Below are 14,924 nucleotides of genomic sequence, written 5' to 3' on the forward strand. Positions count from 1 at the left end.
CCATCGAGCTGGTGATGCCATCCAACCATCTCATCCTCTGCTGCCCTCTTCTCCTTTTGCCTTCAATTGGATATAGTCTGCAGACATATAGTCAAAGAACACTGATAGGAGTTTTGTTTTACTGGAGTATATTCTAAAAACTTGCTTGTAAATCTGGAATATTTGCAGGCCTAAAAATTCCCTCCCCTATACCTTTTTAATAATTATTTGTATATAAATTCTATATTGAAAATGATTTTTTTAGGAAACTTGAAAGCAGGGACCATTGTTTTCAAATTTTTAGTATGACCAAAGAAAAGACTGATTGAAGTCTTATCACTAACTGGTACTACTTCCCTTCAGGCTTTTAGGTATGCCGATTTAGTTTTTCTGGAGTTTTATGAAGGCTGTCTAGATGTCATTGTGTTCAGGACACTTTTTGGACCCTCTTACTGTGAAACTTTGTGTTCATGTGTATGAAACTAAAAAAGTCTTAACAAAAATTTCTTTCCTTCTGTTTTTCTCTGTCCTCTGTTTCTAGAATTCCTTAGTTGGATATTGGTCTTTCTGGATTGAACCTTAACTTTGTTTAGCTTTTTACTTATTTTCTGTCTTGATCTTTTTATTCTGTTGTGACATATTTCCTTGCCCCCCCCCTTTTTAACCCTTTCTTTTTACATTTAAAAGAAAATTTTAGTTTAGCCTTCGTATTTCCAATTTCTAAGAGCATTTTCTTATTTTTCCTAGAATCCTGTTTTTCTGTTACGGATGAAATATTTAGATCTCTTATCAGATTTCAAAATTCTTTTTCTTGAATCATTTATATTGCTTAGAAACTATCTTGGTCTTTTCCTTTCATGCTGTTGGTGTTTCTCTTAGAAAGTAGGGTTCTCTTAAAATGCCTGGTTTTCTGTTTATATTTAAGAGTAGATAATTATATAAATTAATCAGCATGGATTTCTTCCACTGCTCTGAAGATAGGTCTGCCCCAACAGACCTCTTTTCCTTTCCTTAGTGGAAAGGCCGATTAAGATTTCTGTCTTTGCAGGTGGAAATGGCATTGGTGGTAACAGTAGGAAGGATATGTCTTTGGCAGATTTAGAATTGAAGGTGTACAGATTGGAAGCTGGCTGTTAGGCTGGTGAGCTAGTAGTTTCAGAATAAGGAGAGTTTTACTTCCAGGCATGAGTGCCCGCTCCAGAAGCCTCGCCTTCCCTTGGCAGCTCCTGACTTTAGAGAAGCCGCCTTCCTTTCTAAGGTCTCGGTGCCTGTTCTGACGGGAGAGGGGTGTGGTGTGTACAGCAAGTCTGTTTTCTAGACAGGCCTGTAGATAAAATCCTTGTCTTTGGCTCCATTTCTTACCTCTGCTTTCATGTGTAAGTTCTGAGTCTAAATCCACTCTAATCTGTTTCCTCCTGTATTCTGGATTATAGCTTCCTTCTCTGTTTTAACCATTAGTATGATCCCATCTTCTTTAGGTCTTACAGAAATGCAGATGGTACCCTCCAGCTGTGTGTGTGTATTTTCTCTGACACTGTTTTTTTTAAATCCCCCAAGTTCTTTTTGGAAAAAACATTTAAACCCACAGAAAAATGGTAAGATTAAGCATTGACCCTTGCGTACTCTTTTTTTTTTTTTCATTTATTTTTATTAGTTGGAGGCTAATTACTTTACAATATTGTAGTGGTTTTTGCCATACATTGACATGAATCAGCCATGGATTTACATGTACTCCCCATCCCGATCCCCCCTCCCACCTCCCTCCCCATCCCATCCCTCTGGGTCTTCCCAGTGCACCAGCCCTGAGCACTTGTCTCATGCATCCAACCTGGGCAGGTGATCTGTTTCACCCTTGATAATATATATGTTTTGATGCTGTTCTCTCAGAATATCCCACCCTTGCCTTCTCCCACAGAGTCCCAAAGTCTGTTCTATACATCTGTGTCTCTTTTTCTGTTTTGCATATTGGGTTATCATTACCATCTTTCTAAATTCCATATATATGCGTTAGTATACTGTATTGGTCTTTATCTTTCTGGCTTACTTCACTCTGTATAATGGGCTCCAGTTTCATCCCATCTCATTAGAACTGATTCAAATGAATTCTTTTTAATGGCTGAGTAATATTCCATGGTGTATATGTACCATAGCTTCCTTATCCATTCGTCTGCTGATGGGCATCTAGGTTGCTTCCATGTCCTGGCTATTATAAACAGTGCTGCGATGAACACTGGGGTGCACGTGTCTCTTTCAGATCTGGTTTCCTCAGTGTGTATGCCCAAGAGTGGGATTGCTGGGTCATATGGCAGTTCTATTTCCAGTTTTTTAAGAAATCTCCACACTGTTCTCCATAGTGGCTGTACTAGTTTGCATTCCCACCAACAGTGTAAGAGGGTTCCCTTTTCTCTACACCCTCTCCAGCATTTATTGCTTGTAGACTTTTGGATAGCAGCCATCCTGACTGGCGTGTAATGGTACCTTGTTGTGGTTTTGATTTGCATTTCTCTGATAATGAGTGATGTTGAGCATCTTTTCATGTGATTGTTAGCCATCTGTATGTCTTCTTTGGAGAAATGTCTGTTTAGTTCTTTGGCCCATTTTTTGATTGGGTCATTTATTTTTCTGGAATTGAGCTGCAGGAGCTGCTTGTATATTTTTGAGATTAATCCTTTGTTGCTTCGTTTGCTATTATTTTCTCCCAATCTGAGGGCTGTCTTTTCACCTTGCTTATAATTTCCTTTGTTGTGCAAAGCTTTTAAGTTTCATTAGGTCCCATTTGTTTATTTTTGCTTTTATTTCCAATATTCTGGGAGGTGGGTCATAGAGGATCCTGCTGTGATTTATGTTGGAGGGTGTTTTGCCTATGTTCTCCTCCTCGTGTACTCTTAATGTAGCTGTCTACACCAGTTGTTAAGTTCCTCTCTATTTATACACTGCTTTCCTGACCATTTTTAAAACAAGTTGAAGACGTCATGACACTTCAGTCCCAAGTACTTAGCATGTATTATCTAGGAGGGAGATTGTCTTACATAACCACAGCCCCATATCACACCTAAGAAATTTAATATCGAGACACTATCTAGTATATGCCCCATATTTGGATTCCCTCAGTAGTCTCCAAAATACATTTTCCCAAGATTTAGTTAAGGCTTACATCTTGCATGTGAGTGTCCTGTTTTCCTTTAATATAAAAAGTCTCTCCTGTTCCCCCCTCCTTTTTTTTAAACAACTCAGGTCACTTGTCCCACAGTCTAAATTTGTATTTTTGTTTCACCCGATCATTTTTGTTATTGTATTAACTGCTATTTCAGTGGGTTTTAGTAGGAGGGAGACGCAAATGGGTGTGCTCAGACCATTCTCTTCAGTGAAGTGAAAGTCACTCAGTCATGTCTGACTCCTTGCGATCCCATGGGCTGTATAGTCTATGGAATTCTCCAGACAAGATATTGGAGTGGGTAGCTTTTCCCTTCTCAAGGGGATCTCCCCAATCCAGGGATTGAACCCAGGTCTACTGCATTGCAGGCGAATTCTTTACCAACTGAACTATCAGGGAAGCCCATTATCTTCAGTATTTATTGTTTTATAAACATGACTTTCAGTGGCTACATAATATTCTACTTAAAAAAAAAATGGAACTATTTTCCGCTTCCTGGCAATTTTAACTTTCTATTATCTTTTTTTGTTGTTACAAGTAAACTTGCATTGAATGTTATGTGTCTTTCTATCTAGTAATGCTCTTTTAAAAAATTTCCTAAGAGTGTACTTATTGGTGAGATTGTTTTTAGAATGTACCTTGTAAAGAACCTTATAAATGATCAGTTTTCTCAAAAATGTCTAAATCAGATCAATTACATATCAAATGAATTCATTATGAATTTATCTGAGGGAAAATTACTTGCTTAAAACCATAGATTACTTCTATTAATTTTAGAAGGTATTTTAAGTTTTAAAACTCATTGTTTTCAAGGATTCTGAAAATATTTAATTTTAACTAATAGTTAGAAGTCTACTCCACAACTTGACAGCAGTCTAAAATAAAACTGTAGCCTGCATATTTTTGTATGGTTGTGAGCAGTTATACTGGATTCTTATAAAATATTCCACTAGTGCAGATAAAGTAAAAAAGTCTTAAGTCCTCTTCAGCCTTCTTTCTTTCCCCTTCAGTCCTTCTGTCTCCTCAGTTTGCTGGATATCTTTTCAGGTCTTTATTTATACATTAAGAACAAAAATAGTATAAGAAGTGCGTGCGTATGTGTCTAGTACACAATTTTTTAAACATACCATAAACACAGGTGGGTATTCTGCGTTCTGTTTTTATACTTAACAGTGTGCCTTCTGAGCTTTCTAACTCAGCTGCGTGAGCTACTGTGTAGTGTTGCACACAGTGTGGCTGCACTTTATATAACCATTTCTGTTGCTGGACCATTGTTTCCAGTGTTTTAATTGTTTCAGCGTTGCAACTTTTTTAGGGTGTCAAAGTCTGAGGGCAGTTAGGAGGTCATGAAGTTTTTTGTTTGATTGTTTTGCTGCTGTTTTACAGCTTGTATTGCAGAAAGTAGAAATAATGATTTTCTATAATAAATAGGAAGGCATTTTACTTCATTATTAAAAATATGTGGTCTCAAAGGAAATCCTTCATGGATAGGTATTATTACTTGAAATTTCTATGTAATATTTTATACTTACAGGTATCTGAATTACTCACATACAAATTCCCACTGAATGAGGCAAGAAAATTTATATCCTGCTTTAATGTGATAAAAACAAAATAATATACCAAATATAAAAGAAAGGAAAACATTTCCTCTCTGATTCTCAAGTTAATACCTATAGAGAAAAGACAAAAACTTTGAAAAAGAAAATATAAATAATTCCCGAATTTTACCCCTAGGAGGCATGATTCACCTCAAGCATTTTGGTGATTATTCTTCCAAATGTGTGTGTGTGTGTATATATTGATATCAAATCTAATCAGATACAGTTTTATGAGTATGCATTATTGTATGTATATATAGTGTAGACATTTCTCTCAACATGTTTTCTACTTGTATGGTATGTATATATCTATACATGTAGATACTGGTATATAATTATGTAAGTGGATTATATTCTACATGTTCTACAGTTTTTTTCACTTAGCAGTAGGTCGTAAAAATATTTTCATGCTATTGAATATAGACATACATCAGCCTTCTAATATCAGTGTACTATGTCTCTCTGTAGATACACCTTATGGATTCTGATCAGTCAAATTGCTGTAGTGGGGTCTCAAATAGGCTTTGGTTTCAGGGAGTACTCTATGTAACCCCCTATTGGGGGCACCAAGGAGTGGCTGGAAGTTACATGACTTTTCTTGGCAGATTTGGTTTCCTTTGGTGACTTGTAGTGTCATTAGAGGGAGAGCTTCCAGTACTAAGGCTAAAGAAGTAAGATCTTTTATGGAGTGTGGGGATGGGTTGTGAGGTGACAGGATTGGCCAAGGCTTTAAAATGAAAGGGAATTAACGGATGTTGAGATAGAAGTGACAGAGAAGATGATGCAAAGAGTTTAGGGCATCTGGTTTAGATGAGCAGAGTAGAGCAGAAAATAGAGGAGAGCATGTCAGTTCTGGAAAGGAAAGGATTTCTTGCAGGATTGGATGCTGATCCTGCCCTTATGGATTACGCCTTCATTAGTAGATGCTGTGAAATGGTGCTTGCCATCTGGAACTTTAAAATAAACATTTATTCTTTGACCTCACAACTTCGACAAAGTGAAATGCAGGTGGCTCGGAGGTTACTGTTGAGTTTCTTAGTTCCTTTTTTTTTTTTCTTTTTTAAGAAAAAGAAAGCTTTCTATTTGTAAATACTTTTTGTTCTACTTCCTTACAGAGTATTCTCAGGCACTTTAGCTATCAACCAGTCAGTTTTTAAGAAGACTCTTATGTTTTTCTTTAAGAGTGTGTGGTCTGTCCTTTATTAGAGTATCTTCCTTCCTGCCTACGTACCTACCTACCTTTTTTATTTTATTTTTTAAGAATCACTGACTGAAAAAAAGTGGCAAGGCATTATTACTGTAGAGTGACCCAAATTAACAAGCTCTCAGGGTATAGGAAAGCACCCTGTATGCCAAAATGAGTCGGAAAACATGGACCAGTTTTACTCTGCTAAGTGATTTAATCTTTGGGGCAAGGGTTTATCCAAAAACATTTGTGGAGTGGTGTAGAAAAAGAATATGTTTTCTGTGGGAGATTATTAATAATTTATTATATAGCACATCGAAAGTAGAGGTGAAACTAGTATCAGCTCACTATCTGCATTTATACTGTGTTTTGTTAGGGGCTGTACCAGAATTGCTTTTTCTTCTTAAACACACGCATGCTCACTCTGTGTGATATTACATTTAAAGTATGAAGTATGCCTTAAAATAACATGGCATTCATTAAGTTAATTAACATTGATTGAAGGCTCTCTTAGAGATATTGAATATATGAAGATAAATAACACATGGGCCCCACTCTTAAAAAAATCATTGTTTAGACGAGTGAGAGAAGTATGTGCCAGAAGTATATGGAAGTTATAGAAGATAACAGGCATAAAGGGAGAGGGAATAGTCAGTTCTACTGTGGGATATAGGGATGCTTTAAAAAGCTTAGCAGGTGATTTTTGAGAGGGATTATTTACTACACGGGGTGGGGAAGAGGTGTGGCGTATAGTCATAGGTGATGCTCAATTAAGTCCGGAGTGTTGTTGCCAGGCCACAAAGGCCTGAGACGTTATGACATTGTCAGTAGCTTCATATGACTAATGTGAAGGGTCCATGTGGAGGAGTAGGAAGAGATGATACTAGAGCGGTAGTCAGGGGAGTTTGAATGTTATCAGGGATTTTTAAATGGTTAATTAATATTTTTTAATTAAAATCAGGGAAGGATTATCTCGCAAGTCAGAGGAGATAATATTCCAAGCAGGGAGATCAGTTTGCAGCTGGTAAAGTAGCTGGAATTCCTGTGGGTTCAGAGACTCAAAGTGATTCAAAAATTCAAAGTCAGAATGAAATTGAGGAAGAGAGAGGTGTAGGAACAGTAAGATATGTGACTGATTCTGTGTGTAAGTTATAGGAGAGGGAGGAATTACGACGACTTCCAGATAGTCTGTCTTGGGCGATTGTTAGAAGATGTCAGTGGCCGTTTGAGGAGAAGCTGGTTTAAGGAGGAATGATAATGAGTTTGGTGATTGAACATGTTGGGTTTGAGTCAGTTTAAGAGACATCCAGAAAGATGTATTGTTACTTATTTGGACCTGGAGAGGAAGGATTTGTCATCAAGGATTGAGCATCTTTAGGATTGAATTATTCCGAACTATGGGAGTAGATAGGATAATCTAGGAATTGAAGAGGAAGAGTGTTGGGAACAAAGGTGAAGAGTTTGGAGGTGGGCTAGAAAGAGCTGGTAAAGAAGATTGAAAGAGAAGAAGATTTCTAAGAAGAATCCACTGAATTTGTCGTAAGGTAGTGGTGATTTTTGCTAATGGGATTTTATTGGTGTGCTAGGAATAAAAGCCAGATTATAGAATAATTTTTTATATTTTATTACTTGTATTTATGCACTGAATTACAGATTTAAGTTGGGCTCTCCAGGTGTTGTGAGTGGTAAAGAATCACCTGCCAAGCAGGAGACACAAGAGTTGCCAGTTATATCCCTGGGTCGAGAGGATTCCCTATAGTAGGAAATGGCAATTTGTTCCAGTATTCTTGCCTGGAAAATTCCATGGACAATATTTTATTAAAACTAAGAAATACTTAAAAGATACAAATAAATTTCAAGAATTAGTTAACCAACTCACGTGCCCACTATGCAGTTTTCTTAACTTTTTACTTTTAAAAATTAGATTCAAGAAGTTGTAGAATCGGTGCAGAGAGATCCCCTGTATAACCTTCACTCCTTCACTCAGCTCCCTCCAGTCACTTGTTGAGGTTAACAGATGTCCTGCTTTAGTACAAATGCTGATGTTTTGGGATAGATTATGGAACTGTGCAGGTCGTGTACCCCTATATGGCACAAGCCTGGAGTTTTGATTCTCATAAGAACCTCTCTCCTTCCACTGGGAACAGGGCACATAACAAGCTTTCTTGCTGCTTTTCAGGACACATGGGGAGAGCTTTCCCAGCTTCTTTTCACATATTGAGGAGCCCTTTTGAGGATATTGGCTCAGAAGGAGACTGACTTCTGGCTCAAAATCAGGTCTTTCTAGCTCTGTGGGCCAGTATCCCTAGGTTGCCTTGCTGTTACTTGGATCTTGTATCTGAGTTTCTTCCTTTCTGGCTCCTGGGAATTTCCCTTTCCCCTCCCCTTTTTTGGGTTCAGCTGCATATTATTATAATTTTTAATGTTGATCTTCCTTTTCAGTGAGTACATTTGGGCACATGGATGTATTAGTTCAATCTGCCTTGTTCCTTGAATCAGAAGTCTGATAAACTATTTTTTATTTTTTAATTTCTTAATTTTATTCTCTGCATTGTCCATAAAAAGAATTTGAGGTTGGGTTTTTTTTTTTTTTTTCCTTTAGCCATGGACTTTATTGTTTGAATATTTGCAGTTATTATTCTGTACACAAATGTTAATTTCTTACAAAACTCTGTATTCCATATTGCTCAGTCACTTCAGTCTTCATTTTATGTCACATCTCCATCAAGAACTATTTCCCCAAATCACAATCTGCCTGATTGTGTGTGGTTGTTGTTCAGTTGCTAAGTTGTGTCCGACTCCGCAGTGCCATAGACTGTAGCGCACCAGGCTCATTTTGTCCATGAATTTTCCAGGCAAGAATACTGGAGTGGGTTGCCATTGCCTTCTCCAGAGGCTGGATTTTTAATTATCATTAAAAATACTTTTTAAATGGACAACATATGATGTAGTGGTTTACATGTGTCCCTTTGCCCTGCTCCCTGTCTGTCCTGCCCCGTTTGCCTTCATGGATGAAACTAGTTACTAGTCTGTCTCATAGCCTAGCGTTAGACCATGCACTAATTTATTCTTAACAACAGTTTTAGTTTTTATAGTTTAATCTTGTAACCAGTATTAAGGAGTTTTTCATCTGTATGACAAGTAACAATTCTGTTCTTAGAACTTTTGAAAGAGATTATACTAGTTCTGTGTATGTTTTTATACATGTGAATGGATTATCTGTGTTTTAACTTTTATTCGTTTCAGAAATCCCTCAAAATGTGACAGAAAGTGACAAAATAATATAAACTGTCGATTCAGATGTTTTAAATTATTACGTGGAATATTGAAATAATGGAACAATAGCCCTAATTTTTGGGAAGTAGAAATGATATTTTAAGATGTTGGAGTCTTATGAAACACAATGAGAATATCCTTAAAAATTGTCCTGCTTACTAACCCATACGTGCTGTTGTTTGCATATGTGCAAATAGTCACCTGAGAACTGACAGGTCTGTCAAAGATGAAGCCCTCTCTTAGGTTCCTTAGCCACAATATATACCATTGATTGCCTAACTGCAACTTGGTGAAAGTCAATGACATGGAAGCAAGAAATGGAAGCCTATGACCTGATATGTTTTCTTCCTTAGATCAACCTCTCTACTTCTCCTACACCTGCACAGTTAATAAGCCGTTCCCAGGCTTCCAGTTCTACCAGTGGCAGTATTACCCAACAGACTATGTTACTAGGGAGTACCTCCCCTACCCTAACGGCAAGCCAAGCTCAAATGTATCTCCGAGCTCAAATGGTAAGATACGAGCTACCAGATTTTTTCAGTGTTTAAAAACTTGAGAGAGATCAAAATGTTTCTTGATTTGATGCAGTAGGAGGCATTTTTTTTAATACTTAAGGAATGTTTTAACAATTTTTTTGTGTGTATGTGATTAACTCTACACGTTTATGCCATGAAAAATTCTACTTTAAATTAGTAGGCCTTCTTGATGTAGCTAACATTCTGTAACATGAATGATTATTTTTTAATATCAAATTTCTTTGATTTCAAACCTTTTTTCGTATTTTAACATCTCAAAACTGAGATGCATTTTATGATTGGCATCTTGTAGTTGGTTCTTAGAGTGATATATAAAAAATCACTGTGTATCTTTGACATTTTAGATTTGATGAAATTGTTAGAAACATTAAAAACATGGTTTTAACTATTAATTACAGTTTATATTGTGGAAATCTTCTGAACGCTGGATTGAAGTTCTTGATAATTTACCAGATGAGTCTTAACTTTGGTTATTCCCATCTTAAAATCTGCAAGCTGATTTATATTCTTATGATCACTTTGATCTTTGGTTAATATAAGAATGTTAATTTGGCTACTGATTTCCTAATTTGTTGAGCTTTAAGGAATGTAAAATTGGTTGACATTTACTTTATTTGATGTCGTTACAGATTGCTAGAGAAGATCTTTATCCCTGATAGGAATTTATTTATATTTTTATATCCGGTGAACTAAACATATAGATGGATTCCCAATTCTTTACTAAAATTGCAGAGAAAGTCTCCATCATATTTCTAATGGGAAGCAGTGATAATGACTCTCTTTCTATTTATAGACTATTCAGTAGACATGACCATATTTCTGGTTGTTTCCCCCCCCCCCCAACATGAGATCTTATGTAATCAACAATAAGCTTCAGAATTGGGCTTCCCAGGTAGCTCTAGTGGTAAAGAACCCACCTGCTAATGCAGGAGATGTCAGAGACAGGGTTAGATCCCTGGGTCGGGAAGATCCTCTGGAGAAGGGCGTGGCAACTCACTCCAGTATTATTGCCTGGAGAATCCCATGGACAGAGGAGCCTGGTGGGCTGCAGTCCATAGGGTCGCAGAGTCAAACACGACTGAAGCGACTTAGCACACACACACACTTCACAATTAGGGAAACTATTTGAAATGATTGCTATTCGGCTGTTTTTAACCTTAAAGCTGGCAGTTTCATGTGGTTCATGCTGGATAGAACATCTTTTAGCTGTTTGTATTGAATCCTTCTTGTGAAAGTTAAACTTTGTTGTTTAATTCACTTAAATTTAGTATTTAAAGAACTGAAGTTTAAAAGATCCCTTAATTGATAATTTAAACAGAAATGGTTTTTGAGGAACTGTATAACTTTTGATGCAATTTTGAGATATTCACAGGTTCTTTGAAACAATTGTCATAATTTACTAAGTTGGATTGGGTAATCTCTAAGTGGATTGTATTGCCTTTTTAAATTAATGGCCTTGTTTCAGTATTAAAAAATTAAACAGATGGTGATAATTAAATAGAGTATATCTTTTTTTTTGATGTAAAGTTTTTTTTGCAAGCTGTTTTATTGTTGAATTTTGACATGTTGTGGCATTTACACTTAGAATGAATATTTCTTTACAAATACTTTTAAAATCAAGAGCAACCTAGGTTTGTACTACACACAGATCCTGTGTAGGTGAGTGAAATATTATAGTATAGTATGTAGCATAGTTATCCTTTGGGGGTAAAGAGGACTGAAAAGACTTCTTGGTGTTTCTTTTCATGTTTCTTACTGAAATTTAATTTGCATTCAAGAGCAGTGACAATGGTTATCTATTACAACTTCCATTTTAGGAATCCTGCCACAATAGTTTTGAGCTAGGAAAAGTTTTAATAGTTTACTTGGGGAAAAATTTGGTATGTGGATTTTATATTGCCAAAATACATTTTCTTTTTTGAGCACTGATTTATTTTCTACTCATCAGAATCATGAACTGTTTGAGAAATGTTTATGATTTTTCTTTTTTTTCCTTTTGAGTTCTCTATTATCAAAAACTTCTCCTTGTCATGTAAAACCTTTTGCGTAGGGGACAGTCCTAACCTGCATTGTCTTTCTGTCTCAAATTTCAGTCTCTCTTGCCTGCTATACATTGTGTGTGGGACATGTTCTTTTGTCTTAGGGTATTTTTTGGTTTTTCTGTCTGTACAGCTGATTTTCACACCCGCTACCACTGTGGCTGCTGTACAGTCTGACATTCCTGTTGTCTCGTCGTCATCGTCATCTTCCTGTCAGTCTGCAGCTACTCAGGTGAGCTTGTCCAGCTTCGTGACTTGGTACTCCAAGGTCTGGGTCTTCAGGTTAAAGATAAGCGTACGTTTGTGTTTAAGTTACTGATGGGTTCAGTGCTTTTTGTCATACATTTCAGATTAACATTTAATATAGTGAGAACTTCAAGAACGTTTTTTGGTTCTGTAGAAATTATAATGCCATGAAACATGGATATTTAGGTTATTTGACATTAGTAAAGTTAATGTGTTTTTGCAGTGACATTTTATGTTCAGTTCTATTGTAAAGCAGAACTGCTTTTATGTGAGATGCATTCTTCAGTTTCCTTTGCAAACAGTTAAGTAATAACTAAGTCAGGATGGCTCTTGAATTTAAAAATGATAAATTTTTAATTTAAAAAACAGAGTTGGATAAATTTTAAATTTAAAAAATGGAGTAGGATATCACTCAGTTTTTTGTTTATTTTTGTTTGGTTCTATGGAACGCTAATTTTCACCTTACACCATTCACAAAAATAAAATAGAACTAGAATGTAGACCTGAAGACAAAAGACGAAACTATTAAACCTCTGGAAGAAGACAAAGGAGATAGTTTTATAGCTCTAGGGTGGGCAAAGCTCTTTTAGATAGGACACAAAAAGAATTAGCCATTAAAAAAAAAAAGAATTAGCCATTAAAAAAATAATGATAAATTGGATTTTATCAAAATTTAAAAACTGTTCTTCAAAAGACATTGCTACAAAAAGGAAGAGGCAAGCCACAGACTGAGGGAAAATGTTCACAGAATATATGACAAAGGACTTATATTGAGAATATATAAAATAGGTGTAAAACTCAATGAAATCTTGAACAGTTTAGTTAAAAATGGGCAAAAGATTCAACACTTGACAAAAGAGGATAAGCAGAAGGCCAATGAGCACATGAAAAAAATGCTCAACATTATTAGTCTTTCTAGAAATGTAAACCAAAACCACAGTGAGTATCACTATAGACTCACTAGAAAGGCTGGAATGAAGGAGATTGAAAATACCATGTTTGGCAAGAATGTGGAGCAGCCGTACTGTCACATGTGAAGTTAAACGTATGCTTAACATGTGACCCAGCAATTCCACTTCTAGATGTTTACCCTGAGAGATTTGAAAACATATATCCACATAAAGATATTTAAATGAGTGTTCATAGCAGCTCTATTGAGAATAGCCCCAAATTGGAAGTTACCAGTCTGCTTTAACTGGTGAATGGATAAGCATATTGTGGAATATTGCTCAGAAATAAAAAGGAACAGACTACTGATACATCTCAGAAACATAGTTAGTCAAAGAAGCCAGATATCAGAGAATACATGCTTTGTGACTTCATTTATATGAATTCCAGAACAGGCAGAACTAATCGATAGTGAAAAAGAAACGGATTTGTGATAACCTCGAGCAGAATGTGGAGGAGATGGACTGGGAAGGGGCATGAGTGAAGGGAATGTTCTATATTTTAATTGGGGTGGTGGTAACATGTATACATATGTCAAAACTTAATGCATTGGTTCATTCATTTTATTGTATGTACATTACACCTCAGGTTAATAAAAATGAATGAAATCGAGTACATTTTTAATTAAAGCTGTTGAATAGACTTTTATATTGTATGATATCATTTTGCATTTTTCTACTGTTAGTATTTTGGATTGCATATGGCAGAAGTTAATATATCCTAATAAGGTCATCCTTGGCTTTGTAATTTTAATAATCTCAATCATCTGGTAAAAGGTACAAAATGAGTTAGCAGTAATATTCTTTGGTATTTTTCATGGAATCTGTTTCTTTTCATCAGAAAGGTCTGTTTTCATATATCAGCATATAAAGGTGGTGATCAGTTAAACTCTGGTTTCTCCTAATTGTTATGTGACCCTCTATAGTTCCTTATTTGTATACATCACTTTCCATGTTTACAAAATGAGACCTTTGTTAACATTAAGATGTTTTGGGCTCTAAACTTTAAATGTCTCTTTGTGGAGTGAATTTATTGAAGTAATTATCTTCCTATTTTTGTCTTTTAATAAAACCTAATAGAGCTAGACCATTATCAGCTTCCAGAATTATAAAGTGGCATGGAGCTTAGAGTTAGGTTGCCATTGAACTTAAGTGCATGAAGTCCTGCATGGGCTTAAGTTCAACTTCCACTGCAGTCATTTATTAGTTGTGTGACTTTAGACAAGTTACCAAACATCTCTAGTGGTTATACATACTTGTAGGGTTAAGCTGAAGAGTAATATATGTTTAGTGCCTAGAATCTTATAGGTACTCATTAGTACTTTCTCTGCAGAGGAAAGAATCGGAAGACATGGGCTTATAAGCTGACTTTGGCAAGTCGCTTTGTCACTTACCAGTTGATTCATTTTGGACAGGTCATAGCATGGTGTTTATAAGTTTGGACTCTGGAGCCAGATTCTCTGGGTTCAAATGCATGTTCTACCACCTTCTCATTTTCTATCTTTAAACTCTCACTTCAGTTTCAACAGTATAAAGTAAAATAACTATAAAATAATTATAATGCCTCATAGGGTTGTAATGAGAATTAAATAGGTTAATAAAATGAAAAACAAGTTTCTGTTAACCTAGTTAGCATTCACTAAATGTTAGCTGCTGTTATTACTTACGCTGAGCTTCAATTTCTTCCCTTTAAACTGGAAGTGATAGCTCAGAGTTGTTACAAGGAATAGACACTCAGCATAGTGCCTGGCACATAAAATATCACATGCTACTAATTACTGTTTTTGTTATACAGTGTCTAAAGATGAGTCACAAGTTCGGTTCTTAGCTTTTACGTAGCTAATAGTGAAGAAAGAATACAACCATTTAAAGAATTTGCAGTCTCCAAGGTAAAATAAACCAGTTATTAGGAAAATACAATTAACAAACTCTCTATAGAGCACAGTCTGTTTTGTGGGTT

General features: G+C 35.9%; 1 protein-coding gene across 12 annotated transcripts in view; it reads left to right on the top strand.

Moving 5' to 3' along the window:
• Positions 1-14,924, top strand: part of PHC3 (polyhomeotic homolog 3) — an 80,799-nt gene that overhangs the window by 16,665 nt on the left and 49,210 nt on the right. For 10 of the 12 annotated variants that reach the window (XR_006270391.1, XM_043473762.1, XM_043473767.1 and 7 more), the window contains 2 exons: positions 9,550-9,708; positions 11,905-12,003. Coding sequence is in view for 11 of the 12 variants with exons in the window: in XM_043473762.1 (XP_043329697.1) it covers positions 9,550-9,708; positions 11,905-12,003 (258 nt within the window). In the remaining variant the exon portion in view is untranslated. The remainder of the gene's footprint in view (positions 1-9,549; positions 9,709-11,904; positions 12,004-14,924) is intronic. The other 2 variants (XM_043473771.1, XM_043473768.1) reach the window with 1 other exon arrangement.

This window comes from Cervus canadensis, chromosome 7 (assembly GCF_019320065.1).
Source record: "Cervus canadensis isolate Bull #8, Minnesota chromosome 7, ASM1932006v1, whole genome shotgun sequence".
Lineage (NCBI taxonomy): Eukaryota > Metazoa > Chordata > Mammalia > Artiodactyla > Cervidae > Cervus > Cervus canadensis.